Raw genomic sequence first — 23,219 nt, forward strand, 5'->3', positions numbered from 1 at the left:
TGAGCTCAGAAAGGGGTTAGGATTTGGCAGCCACCACTGCCACTGAACCAGCCCACATTCCTGACTTTGAAAATGAAAATACAGGACTTGCAGCCCAATCTTATGTATTACTCAGAAGTAAATCCCATTATAGTCAATTGGACTTACTCCCAGGTAAGTGTGCATAGGATTGGGATGTAAATATGCTAAATAAGGACCCAATGCTATCCAACTTTCCAGCACCAATGCAGCCGTACCAACATTGTGGAGGGGTGACAGTTATGGAGGCCTTCTCTCAATAAGAGAACACTTGTCCCCTTACTTCAGGGCTGCATTGCCACTACATCAGCACTGGAAAGTTAGATAGGATTGGGCCCTAAGACACTGTGGACCCATGGCTGATTGTGTGTACACGTAACTGAGAGTAAAATCTACTGAGCCCAGATTGGTCTTTCTGCTATGTAAACATGCATGGAACTGAGGAGGATGTTTGTTGTACAGAGTCTTTGCAGAGAACAAAGAGCAATATGGTCTGAAGCAAGAATGTTTGTTTATTATTTTACAAAATATTTTCTGTCTGGAATATGTGGCATTAGGGGATTGTTCTTCAAATGTCAATTCCTAATGAAAGAGTTGTCTGATTTCCAGAATCGGATGTTGGTCCGAATTAGGAATGGGAGGTTTCTGTATTTGCCTATTTCATATCCCGGTTAATTAACTAAGGCTGCAATCCTAACCCACTTTCCAGCACTGACATAAGGGCAATGCAACTCCAAGGTAAAGGATCAAATATTATCTTACGTTAAGGAGTCCTCCATGACTGTCCCCCAACTGCAGGATGCAGCACATGCCCCACTGCCACAGCTATGTCAGTGCTGAAAAGTTGCTTAGGATTGTATCCTAAGAAACAAAAATGATGGTTATGCTGGAGAAATGGTTGAGAAGGTGGTTTCTAGTCTGTTATTCTGTATTATATTCTTAAACAACCTTCCCCTCCATCTTTTGTTTTCAGCTGTAAGCACAAGCTATACTTGGAGATGCTTCCCAACACTAGCATAATTATCCCATTTCATAATGAAGGTTGGACTTCACTCTTGCGAACCATACACAGTATTATCAACAGGACTCCAGATAACCTGATAGCAGAAATCATTCTCGTGGACGATTTCAGCGACAGAGGTAAGACTAATAGGATAAATACTTTCACAGGTTGCAGATTGTAGTTCTAATTGGTATCGTAACAAAATCGATTTCCCCCTAGGAAAATTAAAAAAAAAAAATCTATTTGACTATGGTTTACTTGAACATTCGATTAAGTATTCATAGTTAGACTGGTCTGTTTGTTTGTTTTCATCCGGTGTCTGATATATTTTATACCAAGGGCAAAAGAAGGTTTAAGAGACTCATGTGTCCTTTTCCTAAAATAGCATGGCTGAACTCATGTATGGGGTCTACAGTTTTCCAGATAACTAATACTGAAAACATCTTTTTTGCTCAGTGTTATTCCTCTACATAAAAACCTATTAACTTTGACCTTTTGGGGAAGCTGTTTATAAGATTTTCCACTTTGCATTTTATTGTATGAGACAGCTTGATTTAACTGTGGTGCCAAAATAGAGTGGTGTATTAGAAAGGCAGCATTGTAATTTCATCCTTGGAGTGTAGAAAGCAAAACTTGCATCTGAATATTGGTTGTCCTAGCTTCATGGCATGAATACTGGACAGAGTTGTGCTTGCAGCTTAGTAGTGCTTAGTAGTGCTTGCAGCTTACCATTGCAATCCTAGGAATGTTTATTAGTCCAAGGGTACTTCCTATTTTCTTTTAAGTGTGCTTAGAATTAAATTCTAACAGTCCAGTCCTATGGACTTTTCAAATCAAATTACCCATTCAGTTGTGTACGGCCCTTGGCGATTCCATGAGCCGGCTCTCTCCATGATTTCCGATCTTGTAAAGCTTCTTTCAGTTGCTTTATCTTTTGGCCAGTGTCTGATTTGATTACATGCAGTCAATGCATTCTTTGACGTCCTCTTCGTCTTTTGTCACTGACCATTCTGAGCATAACATGTCTTTCTCCAATGATAAATAATGGACCTTTAATGACAGCATATCTCCCAAAAATCGCATTGCTGCCAGGCCAGTTGCAGCAGCTGCCACAAAATGGCGTGCTTTACAGCTGCTTTGCAGCATTTAGTGCTGGCAGAACATCCATTCCACTGGTGGGGCAGTCCAACAGGATTGGGCTTACAAATGCATTTTAATTACCTGTTCACCTCTTAGATGCATTGTAGTTTTGAATTACATCTTGGATGGAATTACTTTCGATATTAGATTTTTTGAACAAACCTGATCTCATATCAAAGGGAACCCCATGTTATGGCAAAGTGATTCTGATTATGGCAAGGAGGTTTGTGACTGAAAGGAAGGGAAGATGGAGCAATGTGGTGGTGGAATGTGTCTTGGAACTTGTGTCTGGCAATTTTGAAGCTAATGTCAAGTTGATATGAATCAGGGCTCTCTCTTGGTTTCTCATCACTGTCATCCCCTTGCCTTGTGGATTTTGATGGACTTCATATTATGTAGCTTAAGTACATATAATGTACTTTCAGTCATATAAATATATGAATCCAATAACACACCCTTGAAAGCACCTGTGCTATGGCCAAAAGCTTTTCGAGCTAGCTAACGCAGTGTCATTTTGGTGAGCTTTTTACGTATGTACGTATACATTACAGTACATTGTTGTATAAAATTGGACATAAGCCACAAACAAAGGAGGACAGAAAATAATTTTTTGCAATATGAAAAATATCACAACACTGAGCATGTAACCTAAATGTTAAATGCAGTGTAAGTTATTCATTCTTATTTATCTGCGGAACCCAATGCATATCAAAACAGCTATTCAGAGCAGCCTGACTCATGCAAATGGGTGTGCGTTGTCTTGAACTTTGTTGTTCCAGAAATGAATAAACTCTATTCCAGAATAATTTATTATCTGGTTGCCCATCCTCACCAACCCTGACCAACTGACCAATTCTAAATTGTGCTGGCAGAGCGGGGCCACATCACCTTCACTCTGATCAACACAGCTTCGTGAAAGGCTGAAGGTCTCATCAGGGTAAGGGGATATTTTTCCCTTCATGCTAAATAATGCACCAGCTTAACCTATGGGGCTACTCAGATCTGTGCCTTCTAAATAGCAGGTGAAAGTCCAAAGGGTCCCCTGTAATGCTGGAAGGTGGTTAGAATATAGTGGAGGCCTACTCTGCTGCTTCTGCCCTCTTCCACTATCCCCCAACCAGAAACAACCCCTGCCTCCAAACCACCTTATCTGCTCTGTCAGGTGGAAGGCTTGGCTGCAGTGTTGGTGAGGTGGCACAGGCTTCCCCACCAGCACTGCTTACTCTCCAGGTGGGCAAACATGCCTTATGGTACATTTGCGGCACTCTCCACCAGCGGATCGCCTAGTTTGGATATACTCCAAGGTGGTTAATCCTGCAAAGGTAACTACATCCCGTGACTTACAGAGCCTCTTTGTCATTGCAAGACGCTAAGGCCCAAGTCGTAACCAACTTTCCAGCATAGCTGTGCTAGTGCTGCATCCTGCAGTTGGGTGACAGTCACAGGGGCCACCTCAGGGTAAGGAAATGTTTGTTCCCTTACCTCAGAGATGTATTGCACTTACCCCAGTGCTGGAAAGTTAGTTAGGATTGCACCCTAAAAGTTGCTAAATCTTATTGTACACAAAAAGCCAAGTTCATAATAGAGTTTCAGTCAAAACTGCTTAACCAATATATTGTTTTTATGCTGTTTTCTAATTTATGTTTTCTAGGGGGTATTTGCTGTGCTATATTGTGTGTTGAAGAACTTTGTTGGAGGGAAGCACTGAGCTGAGTGCAGTTTCAAATAGTAAATCATAAGGAAATCTTTACTGCTTTATTCTCTTGATTGTGTAAACTGGGCCTGAGTGAGAACCCTGATGAAGAGCATTAAAAATCTTCCACAGGCCTAAAATGTGCTGTACATAAAACTATGCTGCCCAAAGCTATCACTCGGAAGGGTTGTACAGTCAAACCTGCCTCCTTCTGTAGCTTCCTCCTTGTACCTGTTATGGCAATGTGCGCATGTGTTAACTCCTGTTGCCATAGTAGCACACTTTTAGTGCACCATACCAGCAAAAAATGAAGGCAGCCACTCTGTACTGGCATTGTGTGCCAATGCAAGTTACTATGGTAACACATGCAAATGTGTTCTGCACTTGAGCTTACGATGCAGGGGAAAAATAATTGCTCTGGCTTGTTAAATGCAGGCATGAACTTCCATCAGGTAACCGTTGTGAAAATGTTGGGTTCTTGCTGCACTGGGGAGATAAACTTTCCACCTGTTCTGTGGTACTTTCAAGTTCCTTGTGCTTCAGGGGTAAAGAATAAGGGTTTTGGTCTTCTAACATGCTATCTGTGTTTCTTTAAAATGTTTTCAGAGTGACTGAGACTTTGTCATTGCCTCATAAGACCCTTTATTACTTAAAACTTTTCTGCAACAGTCGGCTGAGAAGAAATTGCCAAGAGACAAGCACACTCATTAGAAATGCAATTATTTAGCAAGGTGGTAAATGTTTAGTACCTTGAAAGGGCTGTAAAAACAGATGAAGAGAACGACTGTCTATTTCCTACTTAGTGCATATAAAGGGCCCTTGATGACAGACAAGAAAAATGTTTTCGTGAATAGCACTCCGTTGAGCTTTTTGCCAAACGACTTCAGAAAAGTTAATTTGTGTACCTAGATTTTATACACATTTCCTTTGCAGCTTTAGTATCCAAACCCAGAAATCTGTAGACTCTTCATGCATAACCAGCAGTAAATTCTGACATTTAGATCATAGAAAACTGGAACGACAACTGCACTTTAAAAATGTAATAGGACGCAAATGAGAGAGCTGGGACTGGGGAGGGGAAAGGAACAGAAAGCTAAGCCATTGTATAGAACATTTGACTATTCAGTTTTTTCTGTTTTGAATGACTGGGTCAGATTTATGCAGGGCTGGCCCATCCATGAGGCCAACTGAAGCAGTCGCCTTAGGCAGCAGACTGGTGGAGGGAGTGCCCATTTCTGTCTGCCTGCTTTCCTCCACTGTTCCTACTTCTCCTTCCACTACTCCCATTATCTGGTTCAGAAAAGGACAAGGGGGTCAGAGAGGAAGAAGAAATGTGGAGGGGAGTACAATATACTTCCCAAGGAGATGAAACAAGACGAAAACGTTTCCACAGGCGTCCAGCACTTCTAATACTCTCAGTGTTAACATTATTATGTCAATGTATTTGCTTAATCAGATGAAGAGAATGCATATTTTTTAAGAAATCCAAGTGAGATAAAAGAAAATGCAGTTGTGTGTCACTTAGTGACAGGGACCCCTGTCGTCAAGCGAGGTTTGATGCTATATGAAGCCTCTGAATACAAGGGAAAGCTGCACTCCCCTCGCCTCCAGAGGCTTTTCTGAGCCTCACACAGCAACCACGCACTGCCTCTGGGACGCTCAGAATGCCCAAATTGTGCAGGACACGCAGCTTCCAATTTCCTAGACATTCCAATTCAGACACTCTGAGCCTTGCAGAGGCAGCCCGTGGATGCATTCTGGCTCTGGGAGGCTCAGAAAAACTTCCAGAGACAAGGGGAGCACAGCTGTCCTCAATTTCGAAGGCTTTGGGGTGTGTGTGAGCAGGAATCAGCAGCGGTGTCGCATATGTGGCCAGTTTCTGGTCAGAGTGCCACAAAGCAACGCTCACCTATATTCAGAATTATAAGAACATAAGAACAGCCCCACTGGATCAGGCCATAGGCCCATCTAGTCCAGCTTCCTGTATCTCACAGCGGCCCCACCAAATGCCCCAGGGAGCACACCAGATAACAAGAGACGTGCATCCTGGTGCCGTCCCTTGCATCTGGCATTCTGACATAGCTCATTTCTAAAAATCAGGAGGTTGCACATGCACATCATGTCTTGTAACCTGTGATGGATTTTTCCTCCAGAAACTTGTCCAATCCCCTTTTAAAGGCGTCCAGGCCAGATGCCATCACCACATCCTGTGGCAAAGAGTTCACAGACCAACCACACGCTGAGTAAAGAAATATTTTTTGCCTGTTCTAACTCTCCCAACACTCAATTTTAGTGGATGTCCCCTGGTTCTGGTGTTATGTGAAAGTGTAAAGAGCATCTCTCTATCCACTCTGTCTATCCCCCTGCATAATTTTGTATGTCTCAATCATGTCCCCCCTCAGGAACCTCTTTTCTAGGCTGAAGAGGCCCAAACGCTGTAACCTTTCCTCATAAGGAAGGTGCCCCAGCCCAGTAATCATCTTAGTCGCTCTCTTTTGCACCTTTTCCATTTCCACTATGTCCTTTTTGAGATGCGGTGACCAAAACTGGACACAATACTCCAGGTGTGGCCTTACCATTGATTTGTACAACAGCATTATAATATTAGCCGTTTTGTTCTCAATACCTTTTCTAATGATCCCAAGCATAAAATTGGCCTTCTTTACTGCCGCCGCACATTGAGTCGACATTCATCGACCTGTCCACCACCATCCCAAGATCTCTCTCCTGATCTGTCACAGACAGCTCAGAACCCATCAGCCTATATCTAAAGTTTTGATTTTTTGCCCCAATGTGCAGGACCTTACACTTACTGACATTGAAGCACACCTGCCATTTTGCTGCCCATTCTGCCAGTCTGGAGAGATCCTTCTGGAGCTCCTCACAATCACTTCTGGTCTTCACCACTCGGAAAAGTTCGGTGTTGTCTGCAAACTTTGCCACCTCATTGCTCAACCCTGTCTCTAGGTCATTTATGAGGAGGTTGAAAAGCACCGGTCCCAGGACAGATCCTTGGGGCACACCGCTTTTCACTTCTCTCCATTGTGAAAATTGCCCATTGACACCCACTCTCTGTTTCCTGGTCTTCATCCAGTTCTCAGTCCATGAGAGAACCTGTCCTCTAATTCCCTGACTGTGGAGTTTTTTTTGGTGAGGGACTGTGTCGAACGCCTTCTGAAAGTCCAGATATATAATGTCTACGGGTTCTCCCGCATCCACATGCCTGTTGACCTTTTCAAAGAATTCTATAAGGTTCGTGAGGCAAGACTTACCTTTTTAATCAAGAAAATGGCTCTGGAACAACTGGAAGTACATTAAAGTGGAATATGATCAAATGGAATTATATATATAGAAATTAAATTGTATATAACTTTGTGGAAAAAAACTTTTCCAGTTTTATTGTTTAGGTAAATAGTGTATGGTCCCACCTTGTAGCTAAATTTCTACCCCAAATGTCATTTTTAATTTCACAATCATGTACACACTTCTCTTGGTGTCTGCATCAACTTTTGTTTTGCATTCCAGAGCACTATAAAATTGTCTAATTGACATGTGACAGACCTTTTGGCATAATTGGTTTAGCTTGCTTTTAGAGGGATTAATCTGTTCTGTGGTGGTCACAAGAATAGCTAGAAACACAGGTTTTGATGATATGCAAATCATGACCTTTGCAAGTCTGCCTTTTGTTCTTTTCTTAATGTCTGCATTAGCACTGCCAATCCTGTCAACAGTTAATAGAGGATGCCTAGTGAGTAATCTTGCAATCCCCATTTGTCAAGCAGCTGTGCCTTTTCCTACTCTAGGCTTCTGCAGTAGCTTTCTTTACCTACCAAGACATGTTGTTAATTGGATGAAAAGGCAGTAATACTACTGACATATACAACTGAATTCTCTCCAAGTGTCTACAGTTGAATTTTCAACTGGTGTCTAAAACTTTATTTTCTAAATTTTACCCTGCACATCTCATTCTCTTGCAACTATCCTCATCAATGCAAGTATAGATTTGCCTGGCCTCCACTCTAAAGCCTCCCATCTGAACATAAACCCAATAAAAAGGCATATACAGGGGGTCCCCATATCCACGGATCCTGAATCCACAGATTCAGTTATTTGTGAATTGGGTCCTGCCCCCAACACGCACACTACCCCACTGGAGGGGAGTTTGAGTTCAGCAGAGGTGGAAGGACATCTGGAAGTGATGTTTTAAATGCCTTATACGACATTAAAAATGTCACTTTTGGTTTCTCTGTGAAACTGGAAGTTGTTTTTGGTTTTTTTTCTATTAGAGAGCTCAGTCTGAGCCTGGCAGAGGCCAGGAACAGACATCTACACCCTCTGCTGAGCTCAGACTCTCCTCCTCTTGCCTCCGGGGGGGGGGTGGCCCCCTGGACCTCAGGGACAGGCGTTCACCCATTTTCACAGTTTCATATATGTACAGCAGGGGAGGGGTTCAGAATGGAACCCCCTGCGGATAAGGGGGCATGCCTGTATTTGTTTTGATTCTGCTAGAGGAATATGCTTTCAGCATCTAGAGGTGGAATACCTGGAAACTTTTGCAAGGAGTCTGCGCGATGTGTGGTTTAATCCTATGGAAGAAACAACTGCCAATGTAATGTAAGACTTGTCTCTGATTCCAAGCCCTTCAAGGAGCAAGCAGAATGACTATGCCTGCTGTACTTCTTCCAGTTCTCCAGGTCAGGCAACAAATAGCATTGTCCTGGATGCATGAGAAATATTTGAGATTCTTTGAGCCCATAAAATCAAGTCACATACGACCAGCATTAGCTGTTAGCTCACATGCCATTATCTTCCATTAAACTCACAACAGTTTAAAGTTCAGTTGTTAAAGGTATTAAGGGAGGCAAAAGAGAAGGAAAACAAAGATTACTCAAAAAGAATTCCTTTATAAAAGATAAAGACTGTGATCCTATACATATTTTTCTGGGAGAAAGACCCATTTAACACAATGGGACTTATTTCTGAATAGACATGCATTGGACTGTGCTACAAAGGTATTTCTACTTATGTGTTATCAATTGAAGTACCTGTGACTTGGTGGACTGAGGCATTCGTTCAGCAGACTAGTATATTGTGTTGAACTTCTATATAATCACTCTATACATAAGATATTCCACATGACTCCTTTGTTAAAATTCATTCAATTAGGGTGCAATCCTAACCCCTTATGTCAGTGCTTTCCAGCACTGGCATAGCGGTGCCAATGGGACATGTGCTGCATCCTGCAGTTGGGTGTCACTCACGGAAGCCTCCTGAAAGTAAGGGAATGTTTGTTCCCTTACCTCAGAGCTGCATTGCCCTTATGTCAGCACTGGAAAGTACTGACATAAGGGGTTAGGATTGCGTCCTTAGTAGTTTAAGGTCCTGCCAGTCTGCACCCTGTTTCCATAATATCTTCTTTTCCTCAATAGCCACTAGACTGATGATAGCCACTATTCTATGCTATTTCTTTCACTCATTAATATATCATGTCCATTTAATACATTGCATTGTAGGTGTTCTTGTCCATGGCTAATCAACAATCACTGCCTTTGGCATTTGAATCAAGTACCCATTTTCATTTGACAGGTCCAAAGCATTGAATAATTTGATTGAAGGAATTGATGTTCTCATCAACACAGTGAATTTCTTGAGGGGTGCAGAAAAACAAAAGATCCTGGTTAAAATTCAGAAGTAAACACTCTTCCCAAGTAATTAGTTGTATGATTTATTTTATTGCACGTGGAAGCTCATCAGTTTTGCTTTCCGACAGCTACTTTGGTCAATATTTTGTTGATATGGTACAGGCTTCTGACTGCTTGGCTTTGACTTTGGGGCAAGCGTATTTGCCTCTGATGTTTAAGAGACATTTATTATTATCTATTTCCAGGAGGCCTTTATTGCAGAAAATTGTACACGCATTGTGCATAATTTTCTAATTCCAGTTGATCTTCCGTGGTTGGTATATTTCTTCTCCTCTAAAGGAAAGACTGCAGTATCATACAATATCACTATATCACTACTATTGCAGGGAGGCAGCCTCTTTTTTTTGGTCAAGTTGACAAAGGAAAAACATGTGTAGAACTGCACCATTTAGGGCACAATCCGATCTTGTGCTGGAACAGGCAAGCCAGGAGGCGTGTGCTGTAACCAGCTGTCAAGCCCCCCCCCCAGATGCCCTGACCCCCGACTTACCCTGGAGCAGGCACCCCATGCCAAGGGTGGGGAGGCTTCCCTGCCCTTGAGGGGGGCAAAGAAGGTTGGCTCACCCCAACCAGACAGGGGAGGCTGGCGAGGCAAACAGGTAACACTGAAGGAAACAAGCCAGGAAAAGAAAAAGCTTTTTCTGCCCCACCTGGAGGAAGGGGAGGGGCCAATGGGGGCAGGCTTGCTCCATAAAACAAGGAAGCCAGGGATGAGAGGCAGTCAGTGTGAAGCAGGGAGCTGTGAGGTGAACGGCTCCTGCTCCTAAGCCAGGTTTGGCAGCTCTGCTAGGGAGGAGGACAAGGGTGCTGGAACCCCATCCCCCTCCAGCCAATCTGAAGCCTCCCTGGGGGTAGAACAAGCCTGCTCCAGGCCCCTCCAGGGGTGGGACCCTACACTAGCGTGAGATAGGGCACCACAGTGGCTCAGCCGAAGGTAAGGGGAAACTCTTCCCCTTACCCCAGGTAAACTACTGCAGCCTGAGGTGGCACAAGTTGGAGAAGAGCGGAGTGGCTTGAAGCTACTCCACGCTGCTCAGGGAACGGGGTTGGGATCTGGCATAACTGCTGGAACCAAGCCCTGCCTCCCGCTTCTCGCCTGCCCCCGGAGTAACCCATCACTCACCCTCCCCAGAACGCCTCCCTCCCACCTCCTCTCCACTCGACTGACACAAGACTTGGTACCTCCATTGAAACGGAAACTTAAGTCAGCCTCCACAGGCCTAGCCATCTCACAAGGAGGCACAGACGTGCCTTACAGCACATTTGTGACCCTCCTGGGCCAGCACAAGGGACTTTCGCAGGCCCAAGGGTGCCTCAGGATTGCGCCCTCAGTTGTACAATGGCCAGAAATGCACATACATTTACTTTTGCATTTATATCAGGAGCAGTACAAGGTATAATTGGAACATAGACAAGGAGATTCTGAAGCACGTGCCTAATTATTTTGGTTGCCTTTTCTGAAACTTTTCTAGTTTTTAATATCCTTTTTAGATGGGACAATTAGAACTGTGCACAATATCCCAAATGCAGTTTCACCCTCAATTTTTATTTTACTGGCTATTTTATTTGCAATTCCTTACAGTGGACTCTCTGCATCTGCAGGTCCTATAACCATGGATTTAACCATCCACAGATACAAAGGGTCCAAATGGATGCCTCTGGAAGGTCCCTGCAGTTACTTACCTGGAACCACTGGAGGCCTCTCCTGGCTGAACTGACAACCCATTCTATTGGCCTCTGCAGGCCTCAGAATGTCCATAAGAAGCCTCTAGAAGCTATTTTCAGTTTTCAAGGTTACTTCCCATTTGACCAGAAATAATTTCTGTGGGCCATTCTAAGGTTCGTGGAAGCCAATACATTGGGTTGGTGGCCCAGTGCAACCCAGAAGAGACCTCTGGAGGCTGTATGTAATTCTGCAAGCTTTGGGAGTGGATCCTAACATCTGCAGAATTCCTTATCCACCGGGGGGGAGGGGTTTTTGGAACCAAATCCCTATGCATCAGGAGGCCTCACTGTAATCCCTTGCATAGATTTTGCCTTTTCCACAGTTGTCTACCACAATTAATCTGTACATTAATCACCACCTATTCAGATATCATTGGTAAAGTCAGGATTTTTTGCCCCACTGTGAAAGTTAATTCAGTTTTATTAACCCCACGGTAAAGATGGGGTACTGAGGATGAGTGTTTTGCCAAAGGCTATTTAGTGAGTTCATGAAAGAGACTTCCCAGTTCAGTTGCCTAGTTATTATACTACAGTTGGCCGTCCTTATTTGCGGGTTCAGCACCCACAGATTTGATTCATTGTGGGGGCTGAACCCATTTCTGGAAGGATGGAAGTATCTCCTGGATGTGACCGGATGGTGCTTCTGGTTGTGTCTGAGATCCTTCATTTAAAAGTGAAAAGGTCAATCAATTATCTTGTGTTAAATCTAAGGGGAAAAAAACACTCACACATGAGTTGTCCCTTCTGGATAAGCATGATTAAATTAACAGAAAGATGTAAATGCCTGACACTTATTTTCCCTATGACCAGTATTTTTGTGCAATATCCAGTCCGTTGTCTCAAATGCATTGGAAAAAGATAAAAAAGAAGCAGTAAGTGCACATGTAGAAAACTGTAAGCACATATTACTTCGTAATTCCTAATTTATTTTGCCCAAAGTACTGAAATAATTAATTTGGGTGTGGGAAAAAATCACGCATACGCCAATGTACTTAAATGGGTCTAATTGATGCTAATGGGACTGAGCAATCATAAGTATAATTACAGGTCCAGCCTATTTATACACTGATTTTTGTACATGGATTTGACTCAACACAAATGGCCCCCTGCAAATGAGAAAGAATGTGCTGATTCCTGGAGAAGGGGAAAAATGCATCCCTTTAAAATGAGTTTAAAAAACTGAACAGTCCTTTAACAACAGCCTCCTTAATGAGAGAGAGAGAGAGAGGGCAGCAGGCTAACAATCCATCAATCCTTCTCTCTCCTTCGGACCCCTCCCTTTCCCCAGCACATGAAAGGAACTTGATCATTTTGCATTGGCGAAGGGAGGGGCTGAGTGAAGTGCTGATGGATTGTCTTCTTAATGACTCTTATCTTAGAGTCAAAAGGTCAGCCAGGCTGTTTTTCAATCACTGGAGCAAAGAAACTTTGTTTTTTAAATTGATTGGCTATAGTGCATTTTTTTTAAATCCACAAGAGTGCTTGGAATGGAACCCACAAGAATAATTAGTCTCAAACTGTACTAATAATACTGTTTAACATTTATTTATTGGAAACACAGAGTTTGTTGAAAAAAGTAACACTAAACCCATCAGTGAAATGATGTGGTCCCTGACCTGATGTATATTAAATGAACAAAAATGGTAGAGAAAAGACCTCAGTGACTAAGAACTTGGTCCTGTCTTTCCTTGCCCTCCACTGATGCAGCTGCACTAAAAAGAAGCACACTCCTTTTGATATGCAGGACCAATTTGGGGGGGGGGGGAGATTGATCAGGAGGCTTCAGAGGGAAAGGAGATTCAGAGCCCAATCATAACCTGCCCTCCTTTGCATCCAGAGCAGGGCTGGGGCTGGCACAGCTCAGGGCAAGGGAATTCCCCTTACCCTGAGTAACCTGGCATTGGGCCAAATGGGGCTACCTCTTTAGGTGGCGCAGAGCACCACCTGAGCAGCCCGGCATTAGAATTAGGTTCTGGCCTAAGTGCCGGATCTTGGCACCACTCCCTCTTGGACCCACCCTGTCCTCCACCTGACCTCCCTCCACTCCAGAATGCCTTCCAGAATGGCTGCTGGAACAAGTAAGACAGCAGTGAGGTGGGAAGGAGGCAAAATTCGGCAGGGAGGAGATGGCAAGTGGGTAAAACTGGGTGGGGAGGAGGGAGAAATGGGGCAAGGAGGCTGCCAAAGGGGGTGGATCAGGCGGCAATTTCATGCACCAGATCCTATTACCTCCATCAGCAGCCTTCTCATCCCCTTTCTTTCTTCAGACTTTGATAGTGCAGTACTAACGGTGGAATACTAAGAATGGAATCAGATGTGTGTTTTTTGCTTGAGATTACACTGCATCACAGATTTTGTAGTCCTGAGACAACGTAAACTGGAAAAGCTAATTTGTTGCAAAAGGATCAAATTCTTCTTTAGCTTCTGGCTAAAGATTCAAATATCGTGAGAATGCACAGTGTCGTGCTATAAAAATCCCTCTGTTTAGACCAAAAAAAGAGTTTAGTTACCAAAAGTTGCCCACATCAATCAAATAATGAGATAAAGGTTTGACCATCAGGCTAATTAACTTTTTAAAAAAGACAGGGAAGGAAATGGAGTAGAAAAGATGGAGATCACTTTGATAACAGGATAGTGATAACAAAGCAGTGAATTGTAAATGAGCGTTTATATCGAAAGAAGTCCAGACTGATCTTCTTTTTGCTCATTCTACAGAAGTGGTATTCAGTGGCCCTAGCCCTGCTGGTTGGTGGCAGAAGCCAGTATCCTTCTCTTCACTTTTACAGTCCCAGGGCAACTGGCAATTAGAGCAGGGTTTCTTCTGGAAAGGAGATGCAAAGCAAGCTCTCTACTTTTCTTTTTCTGCTTTTCTGCTGCTGTTCTTTTCCTCTTGGATGGCTGAGAGTCCAATCCTGTGGTCGGTGGCACAGCTCCGTGCCGCCTACCACAGTCGCAAATGTGCTGTAAGGCACATTTGCAGGGCTCACCGCCGGCTTGTGCTGGGCTAGCCCCGGGCGGCAGCCCAGGTTCTGTGGCTCGGCGGTCTCCCGGACCGCTGGGCTGCGGAATGGGAGGCGGGGGCGTGGAAGGGGGCGTCGGGGAGGCGTTCCGGGGAGGGGGGAGGCCGGCGGGGGCTGGGTGGAGGCATGCCTGAGGGCGGGCGGGAGGAGGATCCGTGGAGTTGAGCTCCGCAGGATCCAGGGTGCTTGTGGAGGACTGTGTGCCCTACATGAGTGCCTTTACTCTACGTTGGCGGTAATGTGAGTAACCCCATTGCGAGACTGCTTACCTTACTCAGGGAAGGGGATGAATGTCGCCTTCTCCCGAGGAGCCTCCCACAGTAGCGCAGGAGGATCAGGATTCGGCGGCAGCCCTTTTCGGTGCCGCTGAGCCTGGGTGCTCCGAGCAGCTCAGGATTGGGCTCAGGATTGTTTTCTCCATTCCCTGGTGATCGGCTTGGGAGAAAGGGGTGTGCCCTCCCGATGTTCTTCTAATCAGTAGCAGGGGCACTGTCCATACACTTGGTCTTGCACTTCCAGGACAATTAGCATGGCAAGGATTGTTTGCAAACATGACCAGGATTTTGAATTTGAGGTAAAGAGTGACAGAGAGCCAAATGCCAGAAGTGCAAGCACTTAAGTTGTACTTTAATCTTGTGATTAAGAATACTAAGAATCGTAAAAATGTGTACTTATTTCCTCTGCTTTGCCCTTGGGTGATTGCCTGATGTTTTGTTGCTTCCTGTATCTGTTTTCATTTTCCATTAGAGGAAAAAATATGATTTTGGGAGTTCTTTTTTGTATGTTCTCTGTTGAAACTATGTTTGCCCTCCAGCTGAGTGGAAATCCTGAGAGCATCTTGTAGTGCTCCCAACATGATTTGCTAGGTACCTGTTAACAAGAGTAAAGAGAGTGGGGGGGACAGCAAAGGACTTATTAATCAGAGTGCTTTGATAAGCCCTGGCATTTCCATTGACTTTTTCCTTCAGCTGCTCACTTTCACTTAATATCTGAAATGACTGAAATAGCTTGTCTTTTTAGTGACAAAACATATCATGAATTATAGAGCTGTAGCCAAAGTGGCATTTGGTACTTGTTCAGTTCATCCTAGAGCAGCCATTTTCAACCTTTTTCGGCTCACGGCACAATGTCAAGGCACTAAAATTGTCAAGGCACACTCCCAGTTTTTTACTTACATTAAATTACTACATTACAATTAATTTTTAATTAATATAACTAATACAATTAAATCATTGCATGACAAAGGGCACAATCCTAACCAGGTCTACTCAGAAGTAAGTCCTATTTTGTTCAATGGGGCTTACTCTCAGGAAAGTGTGGTTAGGATTGCAGCCAAAGGCTGTTGGGGACATGGGGGGGGGGGGAATGTGCCTGTGGGACTTACTTCTGATTAGACATGCCTAGGATTGGGCTTTTGGTTGCACTCTTTTTTTCTCAAATACAGGAGCAGGCAATTGGCACTTCTCTCTCCTCCTCTCCCCTCCCCCACCTCACCCCCTCCCACAGGCACATTTTACCCCCATCTCATAATTGCAGTTATTGCCTCTCCTACTGTCCCTCCCCTCACTCATCTGCACCTTCCAAAGGTCCAGAACCACTTGCCTCACATTCTTCCCCCCCAATTGCCTGCTCCTGTATTTCAGAAAAATGTGATCAAAAGCCCAATCCTAGGCATGTCTACTCAGAAGTAAGTCCCATTATAGTCAATGGGGCTTACTCCCAGGAAAGTGGGGCTAGCAGGGGAACTTGAGAGCCCAGCCCAGGCATGTCTACTCAGAAGTAAGCCCCATTATAGTCAATGGGGCTTACTCCCAGGAAAGTGTGGATAGGATTGTGGCCCAATGCCCCTCTGAAAGGCAAAGGCAAGGTAGGGAGGGTCTTTTTGGGGAGCTGCAGGCAACTGTGGCAAGGAAAAGGGACTTTCATGGACTCTCAGCCAGCCCATTCTTAGGTTGGTGGCCTCAGCAGACTTGCTGGCTTCCTACCTGCTTGCCTGCCCCTGGCTCCCTCCTCCCAGACTTCCTCCAGGCTTCTCTTGCTGATACCCAATCCTAGGCATGTCTACTCAGAAGTAAGCCCCATAATCGTCAACTTCCAGGTTTACTTTACTTCCGGATAAAGGAGGATCAGGTTGTAGCCTTCCTCTTGCTCAGCAGCAGGAGATGCAAAGCAGCCGTGGCTGCTCCTTTTTCGCCACTGCCGTGAGCAGCCGCTTCTCCCAGGCTCGGCTGTTACCTGCTGCCTGCCTCCTCTGGCCCCACGGCACAGCTGAGGCTGCCTTGCGGGACACTAGAAGGCACAGCAGTTGTGGATAACAAATGTTCAACTTAATTGACAGGAGAAATGCTAGATGTATTCCTCTGATCCCCAAGGTGCTGCACGATGTTCATGTGGAGTCCAGCCCCTCATCTTTCCTTCTTCCCAGATGACCAAAGCTGTTCTCCCTGTACACAGAAGGATGGAGAACAATCCTTACATGTAGCATCCATCAGTGCGAGAATAGCTGGTCCAGAGCATTACATATTGCATTTCATGTTAATCACCCTATAAAGGGAGTAATGTGAATTTCTCTTTCAATCAACCTGGAAAACAGATGTATCACTAACTCAGACATAGGGTTGTATCCTGCTCATTTTGAAATAAAAATAAAAATGAAATAGATGTACATGTAAACATTATTATAATTGCCTGCTATTCCAAAGATTAATGCCAATATGGTCTACCTCTTCTTATACAAGTGTCCCCCATATCCACAAATCCCATATCCACAGATCCACTTATCTGCAGATCAGGTCTGGGCCCACCAGCGTGCGCACCCCTGCGCCCATCACCCTCTGGAGAGGCTTCTGAGCTCTGAGAGTGAAAAAACACGACTTCAGTTTTCACGGAGAAATAGGGAGTGATGTTTTTAATGTGGTATAAGGTGCCTTATTTAAAAAAGTCGCCTTTTTTTACCCTCAGTGCGAGGAGCATTAGGAAATGCAATTTTTCTAGCAGGCAACAATATGAAAATTCAGTTATAGTCACTTATAGTCATTCACGAAAATTTGTGGCCAAAGAGGTTCTGAATGCTTCCTGTTGCATGGTGTATGTAGTTCCATTAACTCTGGTATGACTCCTCTAACTTATGTAAAATGTTATATTCATTTGTAGGTAGAATACTTTATAGATACTAACATAAAAATGTGTATCATTTTTTGCATTCTTGTTATACTAAAAGATGTATTGTGGGTTGAGGGCTTTTGAGAGTGCATTTGAGCTCCCTTAACCCCCTTCCCCCCCCCCCAAAAAAAAAATCTACTCCATGTCTTAGTAGAGCAGCAGATAATTTTGCTGCCTGATAGAAACCTTTTGAACAATTCTAAAATATAGTGAACTCTTGATTTAATGGATTTTGATTTATCAGACTTTGGAAAGAATGGCCTTTTTCTGCTTCATTAAAGACTAGTCATATGCATTTTGTGCATGTGTGTCTTCATTGACTTAAATGCATTTGGACTGAATGCTTTTGGCATTAATGGATATCCCTTCCCCTCATTAGTCCATTACATTGAGAGTTCACTATTTGCTCACAAGGAAATGGCAGAAGCATCTAAAACACTGCATTAACCTAGTGGAAATCCTTTGAGAGGTTCAGAATATATTTTGGAAGGAAATCTAGAGATGTCACAAGGCAGGGCCTGGTATGATCAAAGACTGCTGGCCCTTGTAAAATGGAGAAAGTAGTCTGGTAGCCCTGCAGTAAAGGGGTGGGATCCAGCAGTAAAGAGGTGCAGCCCAGCGGCAGCACAAATATGATCAAACTTTGTCACCTATCCACTTGAGAAGGAAGCACAAAGCTAGAGAAACATCTCTATTTGGGCAAAGTGGCAACCCAATCATTTCCTTCACCCCTAAGTAGCCATAGCAAGCCTTTGAGTTTGGGAATCAATTTCTTTCCCGAATCCATGCTATAGAGCAACCATTTTCAACCACTGTGCCATGTCACACTGGTGTGCTATAGATGATCTGCAGGTGAGACACAGGAGTTTGGAGGATGATCATTTGTTAATAGGGCCACTGGGAGAAGTGAATCCCTGCTGTCAGTGTGGTGCGCCTTGTCAGTTGTCAAAAAACTGATGGTGTGCCTTGACAATTTTAGCACCTTGTCAGTGTGCCATGAGATGAAAAAAGGTTGAAAATCACTGCTATAGAGACTGATATTGAACTGTGCAAGGAACAATCTATAATATAGAACGGTATAAAGAAATTATGCTGTATACTATTTACAGCATAATTTGCTGTATAAATTACTTTTATATAAATAGTAATTTTAACTCTCTTGATTGCAGAAACCACCTGGAGGTGCACACAATAGAAGTACAAAACAGAATTCCACTTTCAAATCCCCCAAGTCTCACTATGTAAATGTCCTTGTACCCACTATCCAGATAGGCATGACTCTTTCTCCATTTCTTCAGCACTTGAAATGTAGACGCACAATGCATTCTCCTCCTTAAGGCAAATGGCACAGAGAAGCAGAATGTGAGAAAAGAAACCCTTTAACAATGAAAGAAAAATACCTTTGACACTGTTGGAGTTGATGCAACTCCATCTGCTGTCCAGAGGGGGAAGGATGCTGTCCAGAAGGGGTCAAGCTATGGCCCAGTGACTCTGACCTTTCTACCTGTTCTCTCTGTGATCCTTGTGGGATGTGGCCCTTAGCCTTTATCCTTCTCTTCTCCTCTGAGCACTTCCTACTTGTCCTCTGACCACCGACCTGTTAAGATGTGCACACCAGGGCTCTGATGCCCAGGCCATCTTGAGCACAAGGCATGCAGGGCGAGGCAGCTCCAGGGCCTTGCTATCTCTAAGTAATAACTGAACCTCTGATCCTAATCAGATGCTGTAAATATACACTCAATGGAAGTAAATAACTTCTTTTTTGCAACTTTAACAAGCCGTTGCCTCTTTGTCTTCTTTTATTGATTAGCAGTCAGCCGGGTGAGGGAGGTTCCCTTGGGTGATACCCAAAGGGGGGGTCCGCTGCTTAAGCTACTCTGCTTTCCCCCAAAGAGGAAACTATTTTTAATTTCCTCCAACAGACACAACATGCTCATTCTGATAAGCACCAGGGAGAATATTATTGTGCCCCCTTTATTTCCAAGTACTTACGCTTATCTGAGCTAAATCTGTGCAGGGGTTGTTTTTAAAAAAGAAAGAAACAATGTCAGTTCTTTCAAAACTCCAAGTGAAAATAGAAGGAAAACCAGAAGCTCTTCAGCCCTCTTTATCTGTTGCCCTCCATGCATTTCGGTATGTGTGGGAAGGGGAAGGGAAAGCATGCTGACAAGCCCTGCCCCCATCGTTGACATGCTTGCAACAAATGCTGATCACAGGGAGGGAGGAGCTTCCCAGCTGCATCCTTGGCAGGGTGGGGCTTGCTAGCATGCTCTCCCTACCCCGTCCCCCATTGCCCATGCATATAGGAATTGGTGGGAGTTTTCATCAAGCATATGCAGCCCAAGTTCTCCTTTGGTGTGTAACCAAGAGGTTGGTAAACTCAGAGGCATACTTGCTTCAGAGTGCACCCAGGGTGGAGGCAGTGGCAGTGGCAGTACTTACCTTTGGTGGCTTCCCAGATGTTCAGGGTGATATAATGACATAATCATATCACCCCCTAGTTTCCAGGCTCTCACATCAATATAAAGGTGGAGAATCCACTTCCCTTTGACAACGTTCAGGTCATTGCAGGCCCAGCCACCCTGCACTCTCAACAGCAAGTGACAGAAGCATGATCAAAGGCAAGAGCCCATGGCAACTGGGCCCAAAGTGACCCCGAAGATCTCAGAAGGGAGGTTCAGGTGGTGTTTTGGAAATCTATTTTGTGAAAATAAATTTTACTGTCTTCCATTCTATCCTTTCTCCCGTCATAACTGTTGCAACTGTTTGGGTTCAACAGTAAGTCCAACCAAAATCAATTGTCAGAATAAACATACTATTAAACATTACAGAGTAAATGAGTACAACTATAAGATCAATAGAATAGCCTTTAGAATGGGAGGGGGACTCTCTCATTGATCTCTCACTGATCACTGATATCAGAATGGGGTATTGTAAGCCCTCAAGCATGTCTGGCCTTTCCCATTGTGAAATGCTGGGGGGGGGGGTATGAAGAGCCTGTAGTACTATTCATCTCAGAAATTAAGATGAAATGCCACATTTGAAATGCTCTCATGGTCCAAGACTGGTTTTTTTCAGCCTTTTCTCTCATTATGTGGTCTATCAATGGCGTTTCCAAGGTATACGCATGATGCTTGGAGCAAGAACCCTGCCACTGATGGATTATCTCTTGTAGTTTGTACAGTCTGTTCACATAGATTCTCAGAGTCTAACTGGACATTATGGGGCTTGTGTGGCTGCTGCTGGTTATCAATCCCTTGTAATGTTTAGTGAGGATAACATTGGAGATTAACTTTATTGGAAACCTGCTGAAGTTCATACTAAGAGAACTCCCTGGACCTGCTGCTGCTTCTCCTCCCCTCTCACTTGCCAGCTGGCTTCTCATTCATCTGTTCCGTCTGACTCAGAGTGGATGAGCAAGCAAATAATCCATGGGGGAGAGAAGGAGAAGAAGGAGCAGACCACAATCTCGGTGATGAGGTGGAGGTGAACTTGCTGAAAGAGGGGAGCCTGCACTGATAGTGTTTGGCCCAAGGGCCAGTCCTCCAAGCTGATGCTAAGGCCTGTAAGGTATGTTTACAAATATGCACCTGTACTGATAAATGTAGGTGATTATTTAATGTTAAGGTGTTCTTTGTGTACACATTGAAATGAAGACTTTGAAATCTCACTTTCATGCTTGCTTGTTTTTTCACTTCTTCACTCTCCTCTTGGCAATCTAACGAACTAAGCAATAACAGTTTCATTTTTCAAGGTATTACTGTCTGGCAAGACAAGTTAACTCCCTATGGGGAGAGGCAGAGTTCATTACAAGATGGTGAATTGATGTATCAAACAGATGAACATTTCACAAAGACTTGTGGCCAATCTGAAGTTGGATTCCATTCATCACATAAGCTTACATATCCTCTTGGTGTGAGTGTGTGGTGATGCAATTTCACACCACCCACACTGCATTTCACATGAGCCTGGCGATCATCATGCTAATATAATCATCAGTCTTTATATTTCAATGTTTCCATACTTGAGACATTGTTACCAGAAAGGCAGAAAATGTCAAGACATTTGTCACCCGAAAATGTTTGCACTTGCCAAAGTGATCAAGACAAAATGGTTCCGGGATGATTCATTTCCATGAGGCTTTGATGTGTGCATCTCATGGGCAAATTCTCCATCCCCATCTTCTATAATGTCCAACAAACACAAATCATGTTACTGGCTGCACATTGCATTTCTGCCAAATGTAAACATCCAATCCAATGTGTGAACAAAGAGCGGCTAGCAAGATCTTGAAAGGAATAATTAGTGTAGATAATTCATGGTCATAAACTCTGTTGTATTTTGGGAAGCAAAACAGTCCAGATGGTTTTACTGGAACATTCTGTACAATGATGAACAGTTCGGTAACATGCTCCAGACTGCATGTGATTTTGTGCCTCAAGAGTACCTAGTTTTCTGGCCAACTTGCAGGTCCTCCACACTGAATGGCTATTATAAATTAACTGTGCCTATGCGTTATGTATGTGTGCCAAAGGTGCAAATCCCATTGCCTCCAGAAAGGTGCCTGTTTGTTCTGGGCTGATAACAGTGCTGTAGTTGTTTTGTGATATAAGAAGGAAAACAGAGAGTTACAACCAAAGCTCTTAAAAATACAGTGCTTTCTGCATTTTAATTTGAATGCATCCAAAAGCAAGTCTTGGAATCTCATTGAAATCTCTTGTGCCTTCAAAGTCTAAAATGTGGTCTCTGATTAGGATTCAACTATATTGCCTGAAATGAAATGCTTTCATAACTTTCCAAAATAACATGGTTTCCAGAACAATGGTAGGATATTCTGTGTAATTCCTGCAAACATTGGTCAAAATTAAATAAACTGTTCATTCTGTTCTCAGAATTGGTTGGTTGGCAATCTTCAGTCTCAAAAGACTATGGTATAAGCCTACAGCACCTGGTATTCCCAGGCGGTCTCCCATCCAAGTACTAACCAGGCCTGACCCTGCTTAGCATGTGCAGGGCAACAATTGCTGCAGTCTCAGAATTATTTGCATGGAATTTCCTTGGCTTACTGCCCAATCCTGTTCCTCCACCACTGGTGCCAATGCAGCACTGGTGGAGTGTGTGTTACATCCAATAGTTGGGAGGAGGGGCGATCAGGAAGCCTGCCAGAGGTATTTTTTTTTTAAACTTACTTCTAAATAGGACCCCTGATGCCTATGGGTCTCCTCAGATTCATGCCAGCTATATAGCTGGCTTAAGTTTGAGCAGGGAAAGGTGTGCCAAAAATGGGTATACGTTCCAGTGTACACATTTGCCACCAAGATCGTCCCCCTGTCGCTTGCTTGCCTCTCCTGCCATCTCCACCTCAGAACACCCTCAAACCTTCCCCTCCCTCCCCCAACCACCAACATACCAGTGCCTGTGGAGGCTCCCGATCCACTGCTGCATGTGCCAAACCACTCACCATTTACAGCAGTGGTCCAGCAGTGTGCAAAAGCAGCCTGACTTTTGCATTGCTGCAGTACCTTGTGCTACCAGAACCTTGCACTACTGAGACTTTACAACCAAATCCATGGATGCATGCGCTGCATCCAGTGGAGGGGGAGTGATTAGGATGCCTCCTCAGGGTAAGAGAGTTTTTGATTCATTACCTCAAGGTAAGCCCCCTGTCACCCTCTAGCTCTTTGGCTGGCACAAGTCCAAGCAGACCCAAAGGGGAATGGAAAGACAAGGCGGAGAGAATTGCATATTGGTGGCAC

The 23,219-nt window shown here is 44.0% G+C and overlaps 1 protein-coding gene across 1 annotated transcript in view; it reads left to right on the plus strand.

Moving 5' to 3' along the window:
- Nucleotides 1-23,219, plus strand: part of GALNTL6 (polypeptide N-acetylgalactosaminyltransferase like 6) — a 629,228-nt gene that overhangs the window by 308,098 nt on the left and 297,911 nt on the right. The window contains exon 4 of the mRNA XM_066631983.1: nucleotides 992-1,158. Coding sequence (XP_066488080.1) covers nucleotides 992-1,158 — 167 coding nt within the window. The remainder of the gene's footprint in view (nucleotides 1-991; nucleotides 1,159-23,219) is intronic.

The sequence above is a fragment of the Tiliqua scincoides genome, chromosome 6, assembly GCF_035046505.1.
Source record: "Tiliqua scincoides isolate rTilSci1 chromosome 6, rTilSci1.hap2, whole genome shotgun sequence".
In the NCBI taxonomy this organism is placed as follows: Eukaryota; Metazoa; Chordata; class Lepidosauria; order Squamata; family Scincidae; genus Tiliqua; species Tiliqua scincoides.